This window comes from Pavona decussata, unplaced genomic scaffold, assembly GCF_977016875.1.
Source record: "Pavona decussata unplaced genomic scaffold, jaPavDecu1.1 SCAFFOLD_100, whole genome shotgun sequence".
NCBI lineage: Eukaryota > Metazoa > Cnidaria > Anthozoa > Scleractinia > Agariciidae > Pavona > Pavona decussata.
The window spans coordinates 7,808-33,885 of NW_028145515.1; the positions used below are offsets into that span (position 1 = coordinate 7,808).

Here is a 26,078-nt window from a genome sequence, read left to right on the forward strand (position 1 = left end):
GAAGCTTTTGGACATTAACGGGGCACTGTCACAGCGATTTTGCATTTTGGTCAAAGTGAAACGGCTCAAATATTTGACAAAGAACCTGTTTTGCAACATGAAATTGCTCTTACAACATCAGGAAGAAAATATTAAGGTTTTTCTCGTAGGATGAACAAACCATAATCAACGTTTGGTGACTTCTCTAAAGTACACAGAACGACATTGGAAAAAAAAAAAAAACTACAATCCACTTCCATCCTAGCTATCCGCAGCCAAACATAATTGATAGTTGTTTCTGTGCACTAGTAGGGTAATTGTTAACAAAAAATCAACCACTATTTTAACGCTTCCATTGAAACAAATACGTTTTTCGGTTATTCATAGTGACACTGCCCCTTTAAGGTGCCCATTCCTTTTTATCGGCGCGTTGGTAGCGTTTTTGAATCGCGCTTTTTCGCAGGAAGATTAAACCCATTTCTTTGAGTTTTCGCACACTAAATGAAAAATGTTTGAACTTTAAGAAAATCGTTTTACTTTGTTGTGGCTGTAAAACATTCGAGATATCACATTTTTTAAAGCCTGCTTTTACAAAAAATAAGAATAACTCTGAAATCCAATGACAGATGTTTTCCTTATTTTATCAAATAAGCCTCAGAGCTCTCAAGTTTTAAAGGCGCTCTTACCCTGGGCAATTTATTTTACAACTTGTCTCGCAATTTTGTTGCGACACAAGTTATTATTATTACACGAATTGTTGCCTACTGTAACATGCCCTGAGACGAACATGTCTCGTAATTTTTTTGTTGTCGCAATGGTTTGGAGAAGTAGGAGTCCGTTCTACTAAGTGCGACGGCGACTGCAACAAAAAAAATGCGGGACATGTTCATTTCAGGGCATGTTACACTAGGCAACGATCCGTGCAACTTGTGTCACAACGGCGCAACAAGATTGCGAGACAAGTTGCAAGAAAAATTGCCTAGTGCAACAGCGCCTTAAGGCAATCATGAATATACAACTCGCTACGCAGAAAGATGCCGGGTACCTTTACTCTAAAAATATTATGCTAATGCATCTGTAATACTCAGAATGTTTGGGAAATTAAAAGACAAATACGCCATAATTCTGATGAATATATGATACAGCAAACATGCGATCTAAAACCTTGCCAGTTCTTCTGGTGCCAGCTGTGGTCGCCTTTTGGTTTCGGATTGCTTTGTTTTTTTTTACTAAAGCTCTGGGTGACATTAGCCTTTCAGATGAGAGATAGTCCGTTTGCACTGTTCCACAACATGTGTGTCAGCTTAGTTAAATGCATTAACATAGCAATGTCAAAGTAAATTTAACCAACTTTTGCGTAGCGAGTTGTAATGTCACTATTTCCACGAAACTTGCAGATGTGAAAATTAAGAGGTTGAAGAATTCAGTATTTGATGAAATAAGACAAAAAATCTGTCTTCGAATTACAAAATTGTGTGCATATATATATTTTTTTGAAAAAAAAAAAAGGGTTTCAAGAAAAAAACCTGAATTCTCAAAAATTTCGACTATTATTACAAAATGAATAAAATCTGCTCAGAGTTCAAACAGTTCTTATTGAGGGTGCCGAAACTCAATGAAATCAGTCGAATCTTTCCGACTAAAAGATTCAATTAAAAAATGTTACCAACGACCCAAAAAATGGAAGCGGGCCACCTTAAATAAAACTAACGAAAGAAATAACTGGTCTTAAAGAAAGCTCAAAACGGTGGAATAAGCCCCCAGAGCACAATAATTTACTGAAGGAGAGCATGTTTACTGAATGGCACTTCTAGATGAGCTCCATAAGTTCAAAATGTTATTCCCAATACAAAGCCTCAGTTATACAGAGCGCTAAACTTGTCAACGGCCGCTTGTAATCCAGACGTTAATTTCTCTGTAGTAGAAACAGTAGCTGTTTGACAAAACTTTCTGCATTACTTTTGACCTACCCGTGAAAGTTTTCTGCGCCAAAACATCTTCACTTGTGGAAACCCCACAGTCTCGCACTCTACAATAAGCCCAGTGCTTCTTATTGATGGTCTTAATTCGATGAACTTTCTTTCATTCCATAGAAGCTTACTGTTAAATCAATCGAAGACAATGATTTGCTTCTTAACGAAAGCTTACTGAGGTCGTAAGTATGGCCTTCACTTGTTGCACAATGGTCATTCACTTGTAATCTTAATGTTTTCAACGAGTCGCTTTGAGTCAAAATGCTACAAAGTTCGGGCAACCAGTTTTCGCTTACTTCATTACAGATGTTGACCGTCAGATTGAAGGTCGTTATTGATGTGCTGTGCGCCAAACCACTAACCAAGCAGCACAGCCACTTGTCAAAGCCACTGTACTGATTCACCGTCAGAGTGAGTGTAGTTAGTGACTTGTTTGTTGCTAAAGCTTTCTTAAAACCAGGTTTGAATGAGAAGACTTCCCTGTGGTCCTCAAAGTTGTTAATGGTCAGAGAAAGTTCACGTAACCGCGACGACGTATTGTTCTTCAAACTATGACAAAGGTCTAGTTCCCATCCTTGGAAAAAGCTACTATAGTTGTTGATTATCAGACTTAATGAAGAAATCGATGTATAAGCCAAGGCACCGGCTAGACTGTGTTCCCGAGGATCCCTCAGGAATTTCATCTCGTCCAGCGAGGGAGGCGCGACACTGAAGTTGTTGACTGTAAGATTGAGCGAAGTCAGCGATGCCTTTTGAGCCAGAATATCACGAAAACAACCTTTCCAGTCTGCGAACTCGTAATAGTTGATTTTAAGACTGAGCTCATTTCTTCCGCTGTCTTTAACTGGAGAAGAATTATTGACAGAGCAATCTAGACCACTAAACAATTCATCTGAAACTACACACGAGTCGGGGTCGGGAAAATTTAGTATTACTGCCGGGTTGTTTTGTGACATTTCTTGAAGGATATCCTTTCCATTTGAGCTCACCTCGCCCCAGATGTTCAAATTAAGGAAAAACAGAGCCTTGGGTGGCTTAAAAAGTCTCGCTATGCAATCAGCAAAATCATCAATAAATCTGCCGTGGACATTTAAGGTCAGACTAGACAGCGGGAATTGTGCCAATAAATCACATAAACCTTCACTCCCTTCATAACACAACTCACCCCAAAGGTTTACGGTCAAGTGATGTTTGAGAATTAGCTCATTCGCAAGGATAACAGGACATAAAGAGGCCACATGACTGGCTGTCACTTTGCTGCCAGTGTCTGGGTGAAACTCAAGGACAACTGGTGCCTTCTTTGAGAAACGCAGATTCTTCAAAACGATGTGCCAGTTTTCAGGGTCCTGTCCATAGACGAACGCTCTAAAACAATTCAATGACCGTTTTTTTGAAGACCTCTTTCTAACGAACTGGCACCAGGAATACTCATATTGGTTGAGTAAGTGGCGCGAGTTTTGTCAACTTATCACAGAGCGTAGTAATGCAAAATCAAAGCATACGGGCAATTACTTTCGACACTCAATTGAAAAGCGCTCTATACACGGGCTAAAATACAAAAATTTCTACCAAAGATTAATGATTTGGATGGAAAATTTTGCAAAAGGTTAAAAAAACTGATTGAAGAAAAACTCAAGCATAACAGACTCCAGCTACACTTGACTGATATTGCGGGAATGAAAGTACCCTTGAAACGATTAGTGCGACAGATCGGAGGGTTAAACGTTCGTTGCTTCCTTAAATTATAACACTGTGCGATGTGTCTTGCTGGTAGCAAGTGGCGAAGCCTTACGTAATAAGCTCTCTCGATGAGCAGTCGATGCCCTGAGCAAAAATATCGATTTTAAATTATTGTAGTTTTTACTGAAAAATAAAGTAAAAAGGATAGACCGATACATAGCAAATACATGTAACTGGGTGGTGGGAGGAAGAAAACGCGCGCGAGCGAATCAAGTCCCGTGTGTCCACGCGTGTTCACTCGTGGTCTGGACAGAATAGCGCTCAAATTACACATTGCAAGCATTCGCTACCGAAATCGCATCTAAATTCGCATGTGTAAACGGCCTATTCGTTGGTATGAAAGGAAACAACACTGATTATTACCAGAAAAGTTTATTTTATGGAAATTGTTACAACAAGTGTACATATTCTAAGAAGTTTTACACAATACCGGCTCAAAAAATAATCTGTACAGGTCTGTTAAAAAATGTTCCTTGCGGCTAAGTAAAACATGGCAATGACGCTACCCATCGCAATTCGTTTGAATTTATATTAGAAAAACTTCAACGTCTATTCTAAACCATGAAATTATAAGGGCAGCAACATTTGTTGCATTATGGTAAATACCTAAATTATTTTTGTTTGTAGAGCGGCTTTCAGTTGAGTGTTGAAAGGAATTTCGTGTCTGCAGTGGCTTTGCTTTACTGCGCTCTGATTGGTTATCAGAAATCGCCACTTGCTCAACCAATGAGAAGAAAAACCAAAACCAATCGTGAACTTGTTCGCACTCGTTTTCCCGCGCTTGACGCCGGTAACATGTATTTGCTTCGAATTCTGATTGGTTAAATGTTGTTTTCGTCTACTGTGATTGGCCAGAGCAATAAATTAGGGTTTTTGGTTTTTCAACACTCGAATGACAACCGCTCTTTACACCACTTAAGTCTCAAAAGCTCGTCCAGACTCGTGACTTCTGCGTTGAAAAGCCACCCAACATACTTTCAGTAAATAACCCGCTATCGCTAACTGCAAAAATCATCAGTTACGTATTGCATTTGTCTAATTCAGTCTTTTTGTCAAGTGGTGGCATTCAAATGAAAGCTTTACAGCGGTACTTTCCTGTGGAAGAATGGTGAAGCTGTTTGAGTAATTTCCTTTAATGCTTTTGATTTCTTGTATCTTTATAAATAAAAAAAACAAATTAGGCTTCTTACCCACATTTGATTTTCGGTTACTTTGGCTATGAAAGGTTTACATGTAACGAGGGACAAAGTGTCAATTGACACGAAAAACGCTGTGGCCCTCAATGGTTTAACAGCAATATATGACATTGTAAATAATAGAAAAATCTATACAAAAATTTATACACAATATAACTTTACAAGGCTTCTCTTGCATACGCCATCTCTGCGATTTCACGTTCGTTTTGCTTCATTACAAAAACCAAATTAGGCTTCTTACCCACATTTGATTTTTAGTTACTTTTGTCGTGAAAGATTTAACGAGGACCAAAGTGTCAGTTGACACTAAAAGCGTTGTCGCCCTTACTTAATACAGAATACAACTTTACAAGGATACTCTTCACGTCTTTGCGAATGCACGTTATTTTTGTGTCCTTACAAAAACCAAATTAGGCTTCTTACCCACATTTAATTTCCATTTGGTTTTCAAAAAGGTGTAACGAGGGACAAAGTGTCAGTTTACACTCAAACCGCTGTGGCCCTCAACGGTTTAACAGGGAATATATGTACCGACATTGTACTTAATTAAAAATCTACACAAAAATTTATACAGAACACAACTTCATAAGGCTACTTTTGGATGAGCTATGTCTCTGCGATTTCACGCTCGCTTTGTTTCTTCACAAAAATCAAATGAGGCTTCTTATCCACATTTGTTTTTCAGTTATTCTGGCTAACGAGGGACATGGTGTCCACTGACACTAAAAACGCTGTGGCCCTCAATGGTTTAACAGGAATTTATGTACTGACACTGTACATTATTAAAAATCTATTAAAAAACGTTTATAAAGAATACAACTTTACAAGGCTACTCTTGGATTAGCTATGTCTCACATTCGCTTTGTTTCTTCACAAAAACCAAATTAGGCTTCTTACCACATTTGATTTTTAGTTACTTTGGTTGTGAAAGGTTTCACGAGGAACAAAGTTTCAGTTGACACTAAAAGCGTTATGGCCCTTACTTCATACAGAATACAACTTTATAAGCCTACTCTTGGATAAGCCAAGTCTCTTCGATTTCACGTGCGTTTTCAGGCCTTAAATAAATCGAAATTTCAAAGAATGCTTTAGCAACAAACAGTACCTACAGTAGGACGAATAATGACAATGTTCGAACGCTTATGACCTGGAGCCTTTATCTCTCATATTAATCGTTATAGTCAACCCTTTCCCAAGTACGTTAATTTTTAGAACGAGTCTCAAGGGACCTTTGGACCGCCCAAAGTTTAGCTACCCAATCAAAGAAAAGTGATAACAATTGAATTGTCATACGTCATTCCTTTTGGCGGGAAAAGCAGTTCTAAAACATAGATGTGCTATCCATGTACTAGGGAATGGATTGACTCGAGGAGTTAATGCAGATAGAGGCTCCTGTTACCACTGGGGTACAAGCCCAAAAAACTAGAAGCTCAGAAAGAAACTCCAGAAACTCACGTTTCCGGAGCTCCAACTTCTTCGTCTTGCTTACCAATGTAAAATGATATTAACATTCTACGAACTAAACTGGTGTAATATGATCGTGTGATACTTAAATCTAAGACATGCGCAAACCCGGATGTTTGGGGTCACCTCTGAATAAGACCTGGTTTTCACTAAGACAAAACCATAAGCATACAGATATACAAGTGAGTACCTAAGCATAAGGACAGACGCACGCACAGAAAACCATTTCTTCACAGAATTCTCGATACAAGCTCCCCTCGATGATGAACAAGATGGCGAATAAAAAAGCCAACTGCCTTGTGCTTGTGCTTATGTCGTTCCCATTCTTGTTAGTAAAAACTGCGACATAAAGATAAGCATAAGGACAAGAAGAAAGAGCGTGTTCGTTCCTCTTGTGCTTATTCTTATGTCACAAGGTGTTCTCACTTGCTTAAGCGGTGTTTGTGCTTATGCTTATGTCCTAATGAAAACCACGCTTGACGGTAAGGTTTTTGTCATACCAAGCGAAAGAGATGGCGTTTTCTGTTTATAACGCCGCACGGCTGTCCCTGTTTAGAGGCTGGAAAGTGGTGAAATGACAAAGGTATGGAATTTCCGACGCTCCCCTCCGAAAGGGAAAAGAGGAGTTGGGGGGGTTTCCATTCGGCCAAAATTTTCGGTTTAACGGTCGAAATGCGCGGATCAAGCGGAGATTTTCCGGACCAAACGGACGTCTTTCTGCGGTAATTCAACTGGTTGGGACAGAGATTGGCGCAAATTCCCATTTCTTCTTGCAATAACACGTAAATTCCTTTTTTTTAATCTACCAACGAGTTTCAAGTTTGCAACGAATGGAAAAAAATATATTCTCATTTACGCTGGAAAGTAAGGTAATGACTGAAGATATCAACGAGATTTTTTTCTTACAAAACTCCTGCATGCAGCCTATATTGATTTTAGTAACAGAGCTACAAAAACAGCTCATCTTCACGTCAGAGTATTTCAGTGTATACTACTTTTGACTTTCCCTTAAAAAAGAAGCTTTGTTTAAATGTTGAGTCGCAAGAATATAAATGTGGCCAATAAATTTAAAGCCAAGAGAAGACTAGGGACGCTAAACATTTGGGCGAGGAATCGAATGGAACTGAAATTTTCTGGAATAAAATTACGGAAATTCGGGTACACGTCGCGAAGTTTCCCTAATTTTCCGGATAATCGGAGCCAGAAACTTCCGTTACATTCGGCAATTACTACTCGGGCAGTCCGCTTTCTCCGACGTACGCTGATTGGTTACGCACGAAACTCGTGAATGGATACGGAAAATGCTGCTCCAATCAGCATCTAATTTTTCCAGCCTTTCAAACATGAACGTTTGGCTGAATGGAAAGAGCCCCAAACCAACCCAACGGCTAACCTAATTTTTAACAATGAACAAGACAGGTTGACGCATGCCAAGAAAGCATAAGACGTAAGAGCATAACAACAACACAGGCTTATGTATGCGATATAGCTTCACCCGTGTGTGCTGCTAAAACGCAAGTTAGCTGCGAACACAGAATCGTCACCTTTGAGTGCAAGCAGTACAAAGTTACATGCGGCCTTAAGGACGGTAACTACTAATACAGAAGTATTTTTGCGCAGTTTATGACTATAATCCAGAAAGAAAATCGGGGGTAACCACGCATTTCTTAGAGATAATTAAGCAACAATAATTCTAAAGAGTGCTAAAATACAAAGCAATTTATGGCATTTTATCCCAAATTGAAGATTAACTATTTCTGAAAAATTCATGATTACCCCCAATTTTCGTTATGGATACCAAGAGCACTTGCTAAGTTGTGCTTTGTCCGCATAGTTTTAAACCGCGCAAAAATATCCCTGTATTAGTAGCCACCATAATAGGAAACTCGAGTATCTCGAGATGCGCAGAACGTATGCGCAGTAAAAGAATGCACCGTCCTTAAGCGTTCTGTAAGGCTTTGTATGAGGACTAACATACAGAAAGCTTTTTGGTGCGTTGGTGGCGTTTTCGAATCGCGCTTTTTCGCAGGAAGATTTCACCGATTTCTTTGAGTTTTGGCACCCTAAATAAAGAATGTTTTAACTATAAGAAAATGGTTTCTACTTTGCCGTGGCTCTAAAACGTTTGAGATATCATATTTTTAAAACCCTGTTTTTACAAAAAAATCAGAATAACTCTGAAATCCAACGACAGATTTTTTTCATTTCATCAAATAAACCTAAAAAAAAAAAATAAAAATAAAAATAAGCCTCAGAGCTCTCAAGTTTTAAAGGCGCTGTTACAATGGGCAATTTTTCTTGCAACTTGTCTCACAATTTTGTTGGTAGATTTTCCAGGTTAGTTTTGTCCTAAAAAGGATCAGGGTTTCTAGCCCCTAGCGGCACCCCTATACCCAAACATGGGTTAAGTACCCCCCCCCCCCACCCATCCTTACCAGTTTTTGGTACCGCACGCTTCCTTTTCTCGCAGAACTAAAGCTGCTTTATCGAATCCTTCTAACTGACTGCTTTTCAACTGCAATAAAAACCATTTTGCTTGATAATATATTCTGGACTTCTGATTTTGCTGCCACATTTACCACGAATGGTTTGCCTCTTAAGGAAGAAAAGGTATAATTCACCTTTTGGGAAATAAATATTCATATACGATGACTCGTTCAGTGTCCAAGTGGCAAACTGCTCGTGGGGAATGCGACAGCAGAGCCGAAAGTTTTCCGCCGCAGTTGAAAGCGAATGGTTGGAAGTACTCGGCTAAGCAGCTTTATTTTGCAAACTGGTAAAAGTTTTACGTAAACGCCAACGTCTGTTATACAAAGAATGTTTGGGAAATCAAAAGACAAATACAAATAAATTCTGATGAATATAAGATACAGTAAGCATGCGATCTAAAACCATGCCAGTTCTACTAGTGCCAGCTGTGGTCGCCTTTTGGTTTCTGATTGGTTTGTTTCTTTTACTAAAGCTCTGGGTGACATTAGCCTTTCAGATGAGAGATAGTTTGGCTGCACTGTTCCACAACATGTGTGTCAGCTTAGTTAAATGCAAGAAGTTAAATGCAAGAACATAGCAATTTCAAGCAAATTTAACCATCTTTTTGCGAGGCGAGTTGTATGGTTATGATTTCCACGAAACTTGCAGATGTAAAACTTAAGTGCTTGAAGGCTTCAGTACTTGGTGAAATGAGACAAAAAAATCTGTCTTCGAATTCCAAAAAATTGTGGACTTTTTTTTTTTAAAGTAAGGTTTTCAAAAACACCTGAGTTCTCAAAAATTTCAACTGCTACTACAAAATAAATAAAATCTTCTTAGAGATCAAACGTTTCTTGATGAGGGTGCCAAAACTCAATGAAATCAGTTGAATGTTTCCTACTAAAAAGTTCGAATCAAAAATGTTACCAACGAGCCACTAAAGAGAAGTGGGCCACCTTAAAAGAAACTAACGAAAGAAGCAACTGGTCTTAAAGAAAGCTCAAAACGGTGGAATAAGCCCCCAGAACACAAAAATTTACTGAAGGGGAGTATGATTACTAGTCTCCTACGCAACCGTTCTTAGTGTCGTCACGCAACGCTCCTCCCCCCAAAAGAAGCGTTGCGTGACGACACTGAGAACGGTTGCGGAGGAGACTATATGATTACTGAATGGTACTTCAAAATGAGCTCCATAAGTTCAAAATGTTATTCCCAATACAAAGCCTTATACAGAGCGCTAAACTTGTCAACGGCCGCTTGTAATCCAGACGTTAATTTCTCTGCAGTGGAACAGTAGCTGTTTGACAAAATTTTCTCCATTACTTTTGACCTACCCGTGGAAGTTCTCTGCGCCAAAACATCTTAACTTGTGGAAACCTCCCAGTGTAGCACTATAGAATACGCCCAGTGCTTCTCATTGATGGTCTTAATTCGATGAACCTTCTGTCATTCCATAAAAACTTACCGTTAAATCAATCGAGGACAGTGAGTTGCTTGTTAACGAAAGCTTACTGAGGTCGTAAATATGGCCTGCACTTGTTGCACAATGGTCACTCACTTGTAATCTCAATGTTTTCAACGAGTCGCTTTGAGTCAAAATGCTACAAAGTTTGGTTAACCAGTCTTCGCTTACTCCATTACAGACGTTGATAGTCAGATTGAATGTCGTTATTGATGTGTTGTGCTGCAAACCACCAATCAGGCAGCCCAGCCACTTGTAATCTAGGACACTGTACTGATTCACTGTCAGCGTGAGTGTAGTCAGTGACTTGTTTGCTGCTAAACCTTCCTCTAAACCGTATTCGTGTAAGGTGACTTCTCCAAGGTCTTCGAAGTTGTTAATGGTCAGAGTAAGTACACGTAACGATGAATTGTTCTCCAAACGATTAAAAAGGTCTGCTCCCCACTCTTGGTAAAAGCTGCTATAGTTGTTGATTGTCAGACTTAATGCAGAAACCGATGTATCAGCCAAGGCATCGTCCAGATCGTGTTCCCAACGGTCCCACAGGTCTACGAGATTATCCTGCGAAGGGAAATACGCATGTCTGAAGTTGTTGATTGTAAGATTAAGCGAAGTTAGCGGTGCGTCTTGTGTCAAAACTCTACAAAGAAAATATTTCCAGTCTTCGCTCTCGTAATGGTTGATTTTAAGACTGAGCTGATTTTTTCCACTGTCTTTAACTGGAGAACAATTACTGATAGAGCAATCTAGACCACTAAACAATTCATCTGAAACTACACGCGAGTCGTTCACACTTAAGGAAACTGCGGGATTGTTTTGTGACATTTCTCGAAGGACATCATTTTCCCTTAAGCTCACATCCCCCATTATGTTCAAAGTAAGGCAAGACAGAGCCTTGGGTGGCTCAAAACATCTCGCTATACAATCAGCAAAACCATCAGTTAATCTGCCGTGGACACTTAAACTCAGACTACACAGCGAGAATCGTGCCAATAAATCACATAGATCTTCACTCCCTTCTAAACTCAACTCGCCCCAAAGGTTGACAGTCAAGTGTTGTTTTGGCCTTAGCTCATTCGTAAGGACAACAGGACGTAAAGAGGCCACATGATTGGCCTTAACTTTGCTGCCAGTGTCTGGGTGAAACTCAAGGACAACTGGTGCCTTCTTTGAGAAACGCAGATTCTTCAAAACGGTGTGCCAGTTTTCAGGGTCCTGTCCATAGACGAACGCTCTGAAAAAATTCAATGAACGATTTTTTATAAGTCCTCTTTCTAACAAACTGGCACCAGAAATACTCAGATTTCCATTGATTCGAAGATCAAGAGAGTTTAAAAAGGTTGGACCTTCAAGTCCCTTACAAACTGCAGCAGATAACGAATCCTGCATGTCACCACAAATAATTAGAGAGAGAGAAGTTAAGGATTTGTTTGTAAAAAGCTTTTCTAAGGCCTCTATTGCAGTTTCACTCATTGGACCATAAATCTTTAAAATAACAGACGTAAGTGGTGTACCAGCAGATAATCCTTCTTCAAGAGCAGAAGCCCAAGCCTCACGCCACTCTTCCGACAATGCAAATGTCACTGTTCTTAAGGTCTTGCTTGCAGCTAAACCTTTACCAATGATAGCAGCCGCATCACGAGGTATGTCGTTTGACACTGTGAGGATAAACTCCAGTAAACTGGGGTTTGCAGCTAACCCATCAAACAGAACATTGGCTACTTTTGTTGTCAACTCAATATCAGAGAAGCTTAGAGTCGTGACGTGCGAGCAGGATATGAGGAGATCTTCGACAGTTGCCATTTCGTTCTCGTGAAGATGGCTTGAGCCAGTCAAAATAATTTTGACGGGCTGTTGTAAAGTTGAAAAGCTTTGGCAGGCCTTCAGAACATTAACAAAGTGCCGGCAATTCCAGTGATACTCTTCTTCGTGGTAAGGTAAATCGTCATCACGGTAAATCGAGATCTTCAGTGGAAAAGGTATGAAAGAACAAAGAGTAGACGCCATTCGCTCAGCATTTCCACTTTCAACAAAGCTCTCAATGAAGAAAGTTGCTTCCTGATAACTGACATTGGGCCAGCCGACCCATTCATAGCTGCAAAGCTTCTCGCCAATCTGATTGAATAGAATATTTGCTTCCTCACCAAGCATACCAGCTACAAATAGAAATACTTGTGGATATTTTCCTACCAAATCGTCAAAGTCTAAAAGCTCAAACACATTAAACTCGTTTTCTCGTAACTTGTGCGCAATATATGATGCAGCTAAGTACTCTTGAAAAGACTTATGAAGAAAGCAGTATTCATGTTGTGGATTTAATCTCTTCAAACTTTCCTCCTTGTAAAGAAAACCTAGTTCACGAGCTACCAACTTGTCATTTTTCCTTTCCAATTCTTTCAATTCGTCTTCACGAAAACTATGACGATCTTTCAGCAGGCATTTCCAAGCTAGCTTTCCAAGTGCAAGGATGTCCTTTTCAAATTCTTTCTCCAAATCTCTGTCGTCTTCATGGGCCTTCCGACCCTGTTTTGTACAATATCTTCTCAAAAGGCACCGTACAATGATTTGGTAAAGCTCAGTACGGGAAGATGGGAGTTTTCCTGCATAGTCTTCATAAATAACACACAGGAGAAGTAGATTTAGTGGATTGTTTCGGAGGGCATGTAATAAAGTGTTTGCTTTTATTTCTTCTCTGAGTCCCTCTCCTTTTGCAGAATGCACTGGATCAACACTCTTAAAATGTTTCCTGATATACTCAAAAGCATCGCTTTCGGTGAATCCTTCGATCTGTAAGAGAATGTCAAAAACAAACTCCTTTCTGACGTCAATTCCTCTCTCTTGTCGACAAGTGGCCAGGACATAACAAAATGGAAGAATTCTTCTGTGAAGCAGTTTATCCACGTAATGCTTTGATTTTTCGGGAAGCTCGTCAAGACCGTCCAAAATTATTAAAATTCTCTCCTGGTTATGAATGTCCCTCAAAAATTCCAGCAGCTTTTCTTTGGTATTTTCCTCGATATCGTTCGGAAAAAGTTGTTCAATGATGGCTTCCGTGATATCTTCATCGATGTCTCGGCATTTTAACAACAGCACAAATTCAAAACTGGGAGACGTAAACGTTGTTTCAGTGTTCTTATTTGCCCAGTCATGAGCAAGTTTAAGGCAAAAAGTCGTTTTACCAATTCCGGGACTTCCCTCAACAAGCGTCATGACATCTTCACCTTTGTTGAGAGCCCTAAAGATGTCATACACGTTCACCTCATCACCTTCCGTTCCAACGCCTGCTTTTGCTCTTGAAATTATTTTCAATCTTGTGTAGACGTCTTCAAGAGGTAATTGAATAGTGTTGTCCCAAAGAAGCGGCCTTAAGTGAGCGCGTCTATTGTACTCTGCTCTGAGCAACTTCATAACAACTGAGTTGTCGGTACCTACAAAAAAGTGACAATTGTTTCTTTCAGCTGATCCTCAGGTCTTAGTCGCTTAAATAAGGATTTTTGCCAAGACAAGACAAAATTATCACAAACCCTAAGTTAAGATATTTTTAGTTCCAATTGTTGCATCATTCCTCGTTAGTACACCAACCCACTCCCGTCCCAAAAGCCTGCAGTTTTGCTGACTATACATTCCATATAAAAAGGAAAAAGTTAACTAGATTTTTTAAACTCGTTTAATGTCTATTGTAAAGAGAGAACGACGTTTTTCAGTTTGCAGACCATGTTTCGGCATGTCAGTCAAATGCCATCCTCAGTTACAATAACGATACATAAGGAAAGAGGTGTAACACGGACAACGACAGATTAGCACGTCTAACGTGTTGATTAAGAATACGCATTACCCACTAAATGTGCATTGCTTCCTTCATTTTGAGTTGCAAAGAAGTGTAGACAGAATGTACAACATTAAAACAATCCGACAGGGACGCAGCGTGAAACACACGGAGGCACCATCTAACTAACAAAAGGGGCCCAAGTTAAGGCCCCTAGTTTGGCGATATTGCGCTTCTGTCAACATCAAGAAAGTTTGTTGTGTTTGAAGGCCTATTTAAACGGTTTCAACATTTGCTTCAACATGCGTTCAACACAGTTGTTGAACCAAATGTCGGGGGCGTTTAAACAGGTCGTTCAACATTTTTGAAAGCGCCAAAAAAATGTTGAAAGCTTGTTGAAAGTGTGTTGGATCAAATTTAAATTGGATTAAACTTTAATTCAACATGGATTCGACATTTCCTTTGTTCTTGAAAATGTTGAATGGTATTGAAGCCGTTTGAACGCTTCGTTCATCCAACATAAGCCCAACTCCGTTCAACTATTGTTAAACAAACGTTGGGCGAATGTTAAAACCGTTTAAACGGGCCTTTAAGCTACACAATCCGGGACTTTGCTCGCGCGTTATTACAAATTTACTTGCATTGGCTGTAATGCCAGCTATATTGGTGAGAACACTCGCCGCATATCCACGCGCGTCCGTGAGCACCTGTGCTGGGACACATTATGAGACACTCATGAAAGATTGAGCGGCTTGTCGCACTGCTGGCTCCTCGAATTGCTTTCCTGTTGTAGACTCTGCCTGCACCAATTTTCAACATCTTCAACTGAAGTAATGAAACATGTTTGCAAACCAAAAAACATCGTTCTCTGTTTGCAATTTATTGTCAGTCTGGTGTTTTCTGGAATGTCTATTGTAATGTAAAAAAGTACCGGTTAGCGGTGGTTTTCTTGTTACCTTCAGTTTTTCTGGCTTATTTCTTGTCAAGGAGGAGAAATAAATATTTTGCAAGAACTTATTTTGACTGGACGTTAGCTAGCACAATTTAACAAGGACTCTTGAGACTAGTCACCATAGCAACCTGAAGATCAGTGGATTTAAATAAACAAACAAACTACATGTACAATAGCAAATGGCATGAACTGAATGACAGAATTGATATGCACTTCCTTTTCCCAGGCCTACAAGCACAACTGACTTTTGGTAGTACTTCCATAGTTTCTGATCCTTGCTTTAAGGAATTAAATACCGCCGATGCAGAATTATTACCTGTAAGACCTTTACTAGTTGACAGTTTAGGCTGCTTTGGAGTTGAAGTGCATGTTGTGCTTGGAGATAATGGTCTTTTGCCCTTTGCTGCATCTGTCTCCTCAGATGAACCTGGGTGAAAAAAATACATTGCTCTCTTTAACGGGATGCGTGACTCCTTGCTAAAGACAAATTAATTTCTGAAAAACTGCTGTTCTGCTTACAAGCGACAAAGCCAATCACAGTTTTCACAGGTCAGGTCATACTTTCCCAAAAATTCAATTTTATTGAGAGGCTCTGTCCATAAGAAATCGAATTAATCGGAAATTCCTGAGATGCTCAGAATGTATGCGCACAAACAGGAGGTACCTTCCTTAAGCCACCTCAGCTATAATTACCAAATTTACTATTCAAGGAAGTAAAAAATAGTGCAATGTTACCATAAACTATGACCTAATAAGAAGACAACATGTTCATCCTAGCAGACATTTAACAAGATATGCGATCGTACCTTGTTGAACCTCCATAACAAGTGAAGGGTCCTTGTTGGCCTCAACGGTTACCATATGCCTTCCATCCTCCTCACTGGCATAGCTCCCTGGGGGAGAAAACGATAAAAAGAAACATAGGTCCAACCATCTTTATTTTTCCCCTTCTAGTCAAACTCAAGAGTACCTTGTCAGTGCCACTACCTTAGTGGAAAAACACCAACACATCCACTAACAGTGGAATCTATTTTACCTGTCATAATTTGGACACAAACTGGTATCAATTATTTACAGGTACATTATTTTACTGTTGTGATCATAGCTTTTGCTGTTTGGAAACAAGAAATCTTCTGATACATGATAGACTTCTTACTAAACGAAGCAGCTAACGAAACGATGGTTTCTTCCAGAACTGGGCCACCTACTATTGAGAAAGAAGAAAAAAAAAAGCAGCGGACATGCAATTAAATATTAAACACCATGTACTAATCACAGTTCTGTAATGGTTCCAGCACAGTGAAGAATATTTTCAAGAGGAGAAACTTACTTTGCGTTATGTTCAGCATCCTCTCTACAAGTCTGCCACACTGTTCCTCCCAACTGTATTTCTGTGCATATTTTCCACAAACATCTATGGTCTCTCCAAGCCGTACATCCCTGTCTTTATCACAAACAGCCCTGATTGCCTTGGCCCACTCTTTAGGATCTTCCGAATTCACGACACTGGAAGAACCATGCAGCACTTTCTTTAAAGCTTCTCCAAGACCCGAGTTACCACTGACAAGCACAGGAAGACCAGCAGATAAAGCTTCAAGAGCAGCCAGTCCAAAGCCTTCAGTTCTTGAGGGCATAATAGCAAGATCTGCCTCGGAAAACTGTTGAGCTAGCTGCTCTCTTTCCTTAAAACTACGCACAGTTAGTTGAGTAGGAGCAATGCCTTCCTTGAGTAACATTTCTCTGACTTTCTCTTCTTCTCCATTTGGTGCACCAACAAACACAAGTTTGTAGGGTTGTGACACGTCTTTCAGCTCAGCAATTGCCCTGGCAGCAATGTCATATCCCTTCAAGTGAAAGTCGTCGCTATCTCCACGCCCAAACACTAAAACACGAAATGTTCTTCTTTCTTCAGTGGCTTGCTTCACATCAGCAAACTCAGAGAAGACCCCTGGGGTGAGATTGAGAACATCTTGGTCCTTTCCACAGGAACGGAGGTAACAAGAGAAAGCTTCAGCCAGCTTGGGTCCAACTGCAACGACTTGATCAGCTAATTCACAGAGTTTAACCTCTGCCTGGTGCTTTTTCTCACCTGTGGAAATGGGGTCTGCATAGCTCTTGAACATGCCAAGTTCTTCAGGGTCAGTATGAACAACCTGAATCCATTTACAATCACAATGCAGACGTTTTATGTGGGGCACTTGACGACCAAGATGGACTCCATGGCCTATCACACAATCCATGACATGATCTTTTGGAATGGATGCCAGCCAGTCAATTGGATCATAACCAGGCATCTCCTCTGCCTCGATAAGATTGACATTGTGACTAGCAGCGCCCCTTTTGTCCTCTTCACTGCACTGAGGGAGATACATACTGACCTCCACATTGTGGTGTTTTGCCAACTGAATGGCAAGCTCTCTGTTAATCGTTGACAAGCCTCCTTTTGTAGATCGCCATTCACTACTGAGTAGAGTAACTTTCAGTGCCCTGTTGGAAGCCAAAGTTGATCCACTTTCTAGGCCTTCCTGTGATGTAGAGGCTGACATACTAGGTGGGGAGACCTAAAACAAATGTGTAACCGATTTAATGACGGAAATAAGGAAATACCACGTGTTGAGTTGGTAAGGCCACACAGTTATCAGATGTACTGCCCAAAATGAGTCAAATCTATTGAGCACGCTAGTTTTAAAAGAATGAGAGGATTGAATTAATTTTAAGAAGGCTGCATACATATAGTTGACTATAAAAATTAGCAAAAAAACGGAACGACGTTTCAGTGTCATCTTGGCACCATTATCAAGTAAAGAATGTACAAGTAACAGAAAAGACAATTTATACAGAAAGTAAAGGTGTGAAATAGGACAAATTAAAGTAACTAAAAGTAACTCTCACTTTATAGCACCTCTCTGAATGAACACCAGACAGTTACTTTTAGTCTTAATTGAACTTATTCTATTTCACACCTTTACTTTCTGTATAAATTATCTTTTCTGTTACATCCTTTACTTAATAATGGTGCCAAGATGACACCAAAGCGTCATTCCGTTTTTTGGCTAATTTTTATAGTCAACTATATTTCTTAATTTAATCTTACTGCATACGTATGGATCCTCTAAGTTGAATGTACCAGTTCAGTACGAAGGTTTTATTCACAATCATACCCCAATTTAGTCAGTGTTATAACAAACTAGAAACTAAGACGTTTTTGGTGGGATCCATGTCATCGCAGACTTTCACAACATGGAAGAACCAATTCCTTTACTTCATGGTCAGAAGAACAAAAATGTTCTTTACAGTGTAGATTGAAAATAAGAAGCCGTCTTTCCTTATGTCTCAAGTAAAATTGGAAACAACTTATTGTAGCTTGATCATTTCATGTAGAAGTGCGCAATATGAGAATTAAAAATTATTATCAATTATTATTATTATTATTATTAACATCCTTTCAAAGGCTCAAAACTTCTACTGACAAGTAGAACAGGCTACAACATTATGAGTTAACTTTGCTCAGCCTCTGTAATTGGTTTCTGTAATTTCACTAGCAACCTTTGTGGTATGCCAGGTATTAAGGTATGGAATCCCAAAAATATGGATTCCCAAGTGTCTACTGATTAATATCAGTAGATGAAGGGGTTAATATGTATGGATAAAAGGGTGGTTTTATGGAAAACCAAAACCATTGGTAACAATGGGACTTTTCTAAGTGGTTACATTGAGTGAGTGACGTCCACATCAAAGCTCACTTTCTAAGTAAATTTTGAAAACAGAAAAAAAAATTGTTTATCAGGAATGCTACATGAATATGACTATATCAAACATATATTATAACATAGCTAGTAAATTCGTGCAATCAAATTCAATTGCGCGAGCGTGCTTCATATTCCTATTGTGCCACTGATGACGTCAGCAAACAAATGCCTCGAGAACTCGGTGAGCGACTTTCTCGATTTTGCATTCAAAAACGGGAGAAATCTTCAGCAAAACGTTTAACTACAGATGACAACAAGGGAACCAGCTGATGAAGAAGCTCTTCCCACTTTTTCTTTGGGATTGGAGTTTTTAACTCCCGAAAAAAACCTAAAGAAAAGGAGAAAAGAGAACAAGGCCCGTGACATCGTGTCTCGCAAAACTATTAATTTTCAGGCGCCAATTTCGCTTTCTCAGAGGGAAAAGACACCTTTTCGAAACGATAAACTGAAAGAAAGACTGCTAAGGAATACTCGATAGTTTCAAAAGCGGAAACCGATAATTAACGGCAAGAAATTGTGCTTCAAGGAGAAATTGTTGTTTTATCCAGCCGACGATCAGCAAGCGGACATTTCAGATCATTATTTACTGATTATACGCCACGAACTTTCTTGGTAACGTTCGAGTACTTGTGGGAATTCAATTCACAAGAAATTACAGGTTTGATTGTGAGTTTGTACTTAAATACTTTTCTAATCGAAAGCTTCTTCGTATTCCTAACAGTTTTGTTGCGAAATTTTTGAAAACTGTGCACACGGTTCGATAAATTCACTTCATAATGGACTTGCAGTTCCTTCAAATCACTTGCGCGTTCATCGTCTCGGAGTAAAAATTGTACGCCTTTGCTTCTTAGAACAAAGACTTAACTGAATAAATTAACAACTGCTGCGTAAATCTTGCATAAACAAACCGACATGTCCTCGCAAGCGGAAAGAATTCTCCCATGTAACGCGAGGATCAAATTTTCAAGTTTGTTTTTTGGAAAAATTTTAATTGGCAACCAGTGTATTTTATTCCATAATTAGAAACTTTAACTACTGTAGACCAAAGGGGTGTTGTCTTTTTTACCCTGTAAGATGTGTATTTTTACCGAACATGAGGTTGTTTATTACCATTTTGCACATTGGCTGAATGCTTGGGAAACCTCTGGCCAACCTAGAATCAACGGGTTTAAAAACTACCGCGTTGAAAATGTTATAAAACAATTGATTTATGCGTCAGCTGTGCATTCATCAAGATATGAAGTACTTGGGAAGTTTGCAGAGCACTCAAGAAGCTAGAGTTGCTCTCGGCTACGCCTCGAGCAACTCTTACGCATCTTTCGTGCTCTCCAAACTTCCCGCGTGCTTCATATCTCGATGAGGCACGCTGACGCATGAATCAATTGTTAATTTGAACTGTGGGTGAAAGAGTAAATAGAGGGTCTGTGAGGGTCTTTCTTCTACCGGTATTTAATCTTACATTCACAGTTCAAATATATGTTTCATATATTCATATTCATTTATTCATCATTCAAGGGTATATTTACAAACTCACAATATGACAAGATCCTAGTTGGCTCGATATCTATGTTGGTAGAGCACCGTACTGGCATTGTAGAGGTGATGGGTTCGAATCCCATTTAAGCCTGAATTTTTTTCAGGTTTTCTTTTCATAACTGCTTAATTTCTGTAAATATCTGCAAGGGTCTTTCTTCTATTTAATCAGCATTGTTATATAGGAATAGGGAATAAACTTGATTGAAAAGTTTGGAATACAGTGTAACTCAGGGAAGGAACTTTGTGCAAGATGGGGATTGGCACATACCTAATGAACATTACCACCATCCCAACCACCCCCCCCCCCCCCCAAAAAAAAAATGGGAAAAAAAAAAACATCAAAATGTTGAGTTACCTTATTTCAAAACATGGAAAAAATCATTTCTATTTTTTTTTTACAGTTGTTATTTTACCTTAGGGAAAAAGATATCTGATGGAAATGATAAGCTATTACTTGGGGGATTCAGCAACCAAAAAAGGTAAGGTTAGCTTAGATTGGGGACACATACGAGTAAGGTTAACTTAATTTAAGGAGGGTCAACTGCCCTGGAGACAGCTTTTGTTTGCGGGATTGTGCACCCCACAGGGGTAAGGTTAGTTTAGTTTGGGGACTTGCACAACTACGGTGAGCTTAGTTTAGGGAGGGTCAATGCATGCCCTAGGGTTCTAGTTGTTGATTGGGGGATTGCCCACCTCATAGCAGTAAGGTTACCTTAGTCTGGGGAGGGTAGACAACTCTCCAAAGGTGAGCTATTGTTTGGGGGATTGGGCACCACATAGGGGTAAGGTTAGCTTAGTTTGGGGAGGGTAAACACCAACCCTGGGGTTAACTATTGTTTGGGGGATTGGGCACCTCATAGGGGTACAGTTAACTTAGTTTGGGAAGGGTGAACACCAACCCTGGGGTTAACTATTGTTTGGGGGATTAGGCACCTCATTAGGGTAAGGTTAGCTTACTTTGGGGAGGGTGAATGTTTACCCTGGGGTTAACTATTGCTTGGGGGAATGAGCACCACATAGCAGTAAGGTTACCTTAGTTTGGGCAACATGAACACCTACCCTGGGATTAACTATTGTTTGGGGGATTGGGCACCTCATAGGGGTAAGACTAGCTTAGTTTGTGGAGGGTGAACACTTACCTTGGGGTTAACTATTGTTTGGGGTATTGGGCACCTCATTAGGGTAAGGTTAACTTAGAGTGGGGAGGGTAAACACCTACCCTGGGATTAACTATTGCTTGGGGGATTGAGCACCACATAGCAGTAAGGCTACCTTAGTTTGGGCAACATGAACACCTACCCTGGGATTAACTATTGTTTGGGGGATTGGGCACCTCATAGGGGTAAGACTAGCTTAGTTTGTGGAGGGTGAACACTTACCTTGGGGTTAACTATTGTTTGGGGTATTGGGCACCTCATTAGGGTAAGGTTAGCTTACTTTGGGGAGGGTGAATGTTTACCCTGGGGTTAACTATTGCTTGGGGGAATGAGCACCACATAGCAGTAAGGTTACCTTAGTTTGGGCAACATGAACACCTACCCTGGGATTAACTATTGTTTGGGGGATTGGGCACCTCATAGGGGTAAGGTTAACTTAGTTTGGGGAGGGTGAACACCTACCCTGGGGTTAGCTATTGTTTGGGGGATTGGGCACCTCATAGAGGTAAAGTTAACTTACTTTGGGGAGGGTGAACACCAACCCTGGGGTTAACTATTGTTTGGGGGATTGGGCATCTCATAGGGGTAAGGTTAAGGTGACACGACCCAGTTATTTTTTGGTGGTACCACCCTACTTTGACGCTCTCTGGTATCCCCACCTTTACTTTTATCGGAAGTCTAACACATAGAATGTATAACATATAGATCAATCTACAATATAGCAAAAACATTTTAGCGATCGGAGTAAAAGTCACATGGTTATAGTGCCACGCCCCTTTGAGGTCTGAGTCGAAATTCTGCTGTTGCCGGCTTTTTTTCGTGAGAATCTCTCGGCTACACAAAGTGCGCATTAGTGCCTTGCGATGAACAAAGTTTCAACAAAATCACAAAGACCTACTTCGAGAAATTTAGCGCTTTCCAAATTTAGGTCATAATTTATGTAAAAATGATAAGCAAACTTTAAACGATTATATCTAATAAACTATGAGATTTATTCCTTTATTTTGGGGATCTTTATAACAGGTGGACCCTTGCACGTCAGCAGAAAGCTTTAGGGTCTTGTAAATGCGCGCGAATTCGAGCAATGCAAACATATAGAAATTATAGTTTTAGCTATTTGTTGACGCTTGTCAACGTTTCAGAGTCTTTCTCACAAAAAAAGCATTTTCTTACAAATTCGTAGTTTTTTTTCCTTCAATTTTTTTCAGGGCTACACTTGATTAACTAACTACCCGGATTCCGAATTTGATGGTCATTGAAATTCTGTGACATTATTTTCTATAAGCCCAAAGTTGAGTAAACATAAAGATTTTTAGCATTTTTGCTGAGATTGTGCTTTGGGAGTTTTCTATTGTTTCGAGTCTGTCATTATACAACATTCTTGTGCAGCACGCGTGCAATGACCACGCTTGCCTGACTTCCGAATGCACTCATTGGACATTGAACGCGTGCTTAGGCCGCGGTTAGTTTAAGGAGGGTAAACACCTGCCCTGGGGTTAGCTACTGTTTGTGGGATTGGGCACCATATAGGAGTAAGGTTAGCTTAGTCCAGGGAGGGTGATCTCCTACCCTAGGGTTAGCTATTGTTTGGGGAATTGAACACCTCTTAGGTGTTCGGGTAGTTTAGTTTGGGGAGGGTAATCTCCTGCCCTGGGGTTAGCTATTGTTTGGGGAATTGAACACCTCTTAGGTGTACGGGTAGTTTAGTTTGGGGAGGGTGAACACCTGCCCTGGGGTTAGCTGTTGTTTGGGGGATTGGGCACCGCATAGGGGTAAGGGTAGCTTAGCTTGGGGAGGGTGAACACCTACCCTGGGATTAGCTATTGTTTGGGGGATTGGGCACATCACAGGGGTAAGGTTAGTTTAGTTTTGGGATGGTGAACACCTGCCCTAGGGTTAGCTCTTTTTTGGGGGATTGGGCATTTCATAGGAGTATGAATAGGTTAGTTTGGGGAGAGTGAATAGCTGCCCTGGGTAAGCAATTGTTTGTGGGATTGGTGACCTCCTTGGGTAAGGTTAGCTTGGTCTGGAGATGGTGAATACCTGCCCTGGAGTTAGCTATTTTTCGTGGGATTGGACACCTCATAGGGATAAAGTTTTCTCAGTTTGCAAGGGGTGAACAACTACCCTGGGGATAGTTGCTGTTTGGGGGATTGCCCAGCATCCCATAGGGGTAAGGTTAGCTTAGTTTGGGGAGGGTGAACACCTATCCTGGGGTTAGCTATTGGTTTGGGGGATTGGACACCTCATAGGGGTAAGGTTAACTTAGTTGACTCAGGAGGGTGATTGCCCGTCCTGGGGAAAGGTATTGTTTAGGCTTTTTGCATCTCATAGGGTAAGGTAAGCTTCGTTTCAGGAGGGTAAACACCTGCCTTGGGGTTACAGGTAGCTCTTGTTTGGGGTATTGGGCATTTCATAGGAGTATCAATACGTTTCTTTAGGGAGAGCGAATAGGTACACTGGGGTAAGCTACATTGTATGTTTTGGGGGGTCACAGGGCACCTCACACGGATGAGGTTAGCTTAGTCTGAGGAGGAATGGACACCTGCCCTGGGGTTAGCTCTACTACACCAGACAAACAATGCACACACTCATTGGGTGTCTCGACTGTAACAATATTCAAGATGAGCGTTATCTATATCAGTTCAATATTATTAAAGCAGACTGAAAGTTACCTTAATTTTCAGCCTGGACATCACAGGAAGCCTTCAGAAACAACCTTCAACTCTGATGCTAAATTAAAACTGCAAAGAGAAAGGAAAGCTTGTTTCAGTAGGGTGGTTGTGTGTGATTTCATGTTTGCTTGAGCAATATTAGGGAGCTAAAGCAACGACAACGGCAAAGGCAACAACAATGCCGCAAAACAATAGGTTTAATGAGCAAAAATTATCGCTCAGCATGTGCGTTTTACATTTTGGTACATTTGTTTGCCGTCCTCTGCAAAACAACAACGTGAAATGACCAAATTTAAGGTTTTGTGGAGAACGTCAACGGATGTCAGTGAATTTTTCATTTCCTTTCTTAACTTGTACACCACTCCTACCAATTTGGTTCCTGGATAGTTCGCCATTTTTGTAAAAGTTGAGCGAGTTGAAATAATCGTGAAGTAGCACAAATGAAATAAAGTTATATTTTCAGGTGATGTTTATGTTGTGGTTGCCGCCGTCGTTGCTTAAGCTCCCTATTGTTTTCAAATAGAAATCCTACAACACAAGGTTTTGAAATGAATGTGACAGTATACATGTATTTCAAACCTGGTGAATGTATAAGAATGATGTATTATTCTAGAAAGTGACACAACCATACTCGGAAAATGAAATCCAAGTGCTCCAATCAGGAGTCGAACCTACAGTTAAGACCTTCTGATTACTAGTTCGGATGCTCTACCACTGAGCTACTTGAGGCATGTGGGAGCTTAGGCCATTAAACTAGGTTCATGGGACAAATATAGGAGCAGGCTACGAGCACTCAGATTTCTTTTTTCCAAGTATGCCTGAGTCACTCTCTAGAATATTAAATCATTCTCATTCGAATATAAATAAGAAATATACCATCACATTTATTTCATATACCACACGCTCCACATTCAAATCCTAGCAGTATGTAGATATTTGTCCATGAACCTAGTTTAATGGTCTTAGCTTCCACGAGTCTCCTGTGGCTCAGTGGTAGAGCATCCAAACTAGTAATCGGAAGATCTTAGTTTTGACTCCTGATATGAGCACTCCCATTTCTTTTTTCCAAGTATGCCTGTGTCACTTTCTAGAATAATACAGCAATTCAATTCAATTCAATTTTATTTTTCACACGTACAACGAGATTCAATACAATACATAAAAAACAATAAACATTTATATTGCAAAGGAGGATTAAAAAGAATTAGGATAAATTTGTTTGGTTAAGTGTGAGCAGTGCCCAAAGGAGCATGCTGCTTTCGAGTTGGGCACTGCTTTTGCTGGAAGAGAAAATTATTTCGGTGTAAGAGAATATTATTTGTAAAGGTTTGAAAAAGAAAAAGAGCGTGTCTAGCGAACCCGGATGATGGTGAAGAACTCTACATTACTTTTGGTTTATAAGCAGATTTTTCCTGTATTTGGTTTTAAACGATGAACTGGAGTTTGATTGCTTAATGTTTTTCGCATTCTATAATTTTTTTCGCATTCTCAACACAACCTTTCATTTTTCCCCATGTACATGCACAGAACTGGCCACTGGAGTAGCAGGACCTACATAGAAAGTATGGAATATGATGGATTTACAAGCAAACTACATATCCCTTCATGTATATAATTTCAATTTAACCAAACTTATAATATATGCAAGAGCAGACTTAATGCAGCCATAACTTGTATTCATAAGTACTGAGCTTATAGTCACTGGGAAATTAGCCTGCGAACAAGCTCTTTTGGGGGTGGGGGGCGGGAGGGGGAAAGAGGAGAGAGCTTGCAACGATGTCTCAGGAATTTTCATTTCTGCGTCAAAAATGCTGATTGGTGGATATTGAATTTGGTGCTCACGTCATTGCTCTTTGCGTGCGTCATGTTGACAACACAAAAATGGTGGCGGAGTTTCTATTTGTGAAGGTTGCGAGAATTTCTCTAAATAACTTAGGTTTTCTCTGGAATTAAAATCCGA

General features: G+C 40.0%; 1 protein-coding gene across 1 annotated transcript in view; it reads right to left on the reverse strand.

Moving 5' to 3' along the window:
* Window positions 1-225: 225 nt before the first annotated feature.
* Window positions 226-26,078, reverse strand: part of LOC146472166 (uncharacterized) — a 128,548-nt gene continuing 102,695 nt past the window's right edge. Inside the window, exons 2-7 of the mRNA XM_085119526.1 lie at window positions 24,119-24,187; window positions 16,332-17,562; window positions 15,808-15,894; window positions 15,318-15,428; window positions 10,251-13,711; window positions 226-3,364 (exon numbers count right to left, since the gene is read on the reverse strand). Of these exons, the coding sequence (XP_084975652.1) occupies window positions 2,042-3,364; window positions 10,251-13,711; window positions 15,318-15,428; window positions 15,808-15,894; window positions 16,332-17,562; window positions 24,119-24,139 (6,234 nt within the window). The 5' untranslated portion in view covers window positions 24,140-24,187 and the 3' untranslated portion in view covers window positions 226-2,041. The remainder of the gene's footprint in view (window positions 3,365-10,250; window positions 13,712-15,317; window positions 15,429-15,807; window positions 15,895-16,331; window positions 17,563-24,118; window positions 24,188-26,078) is intronic.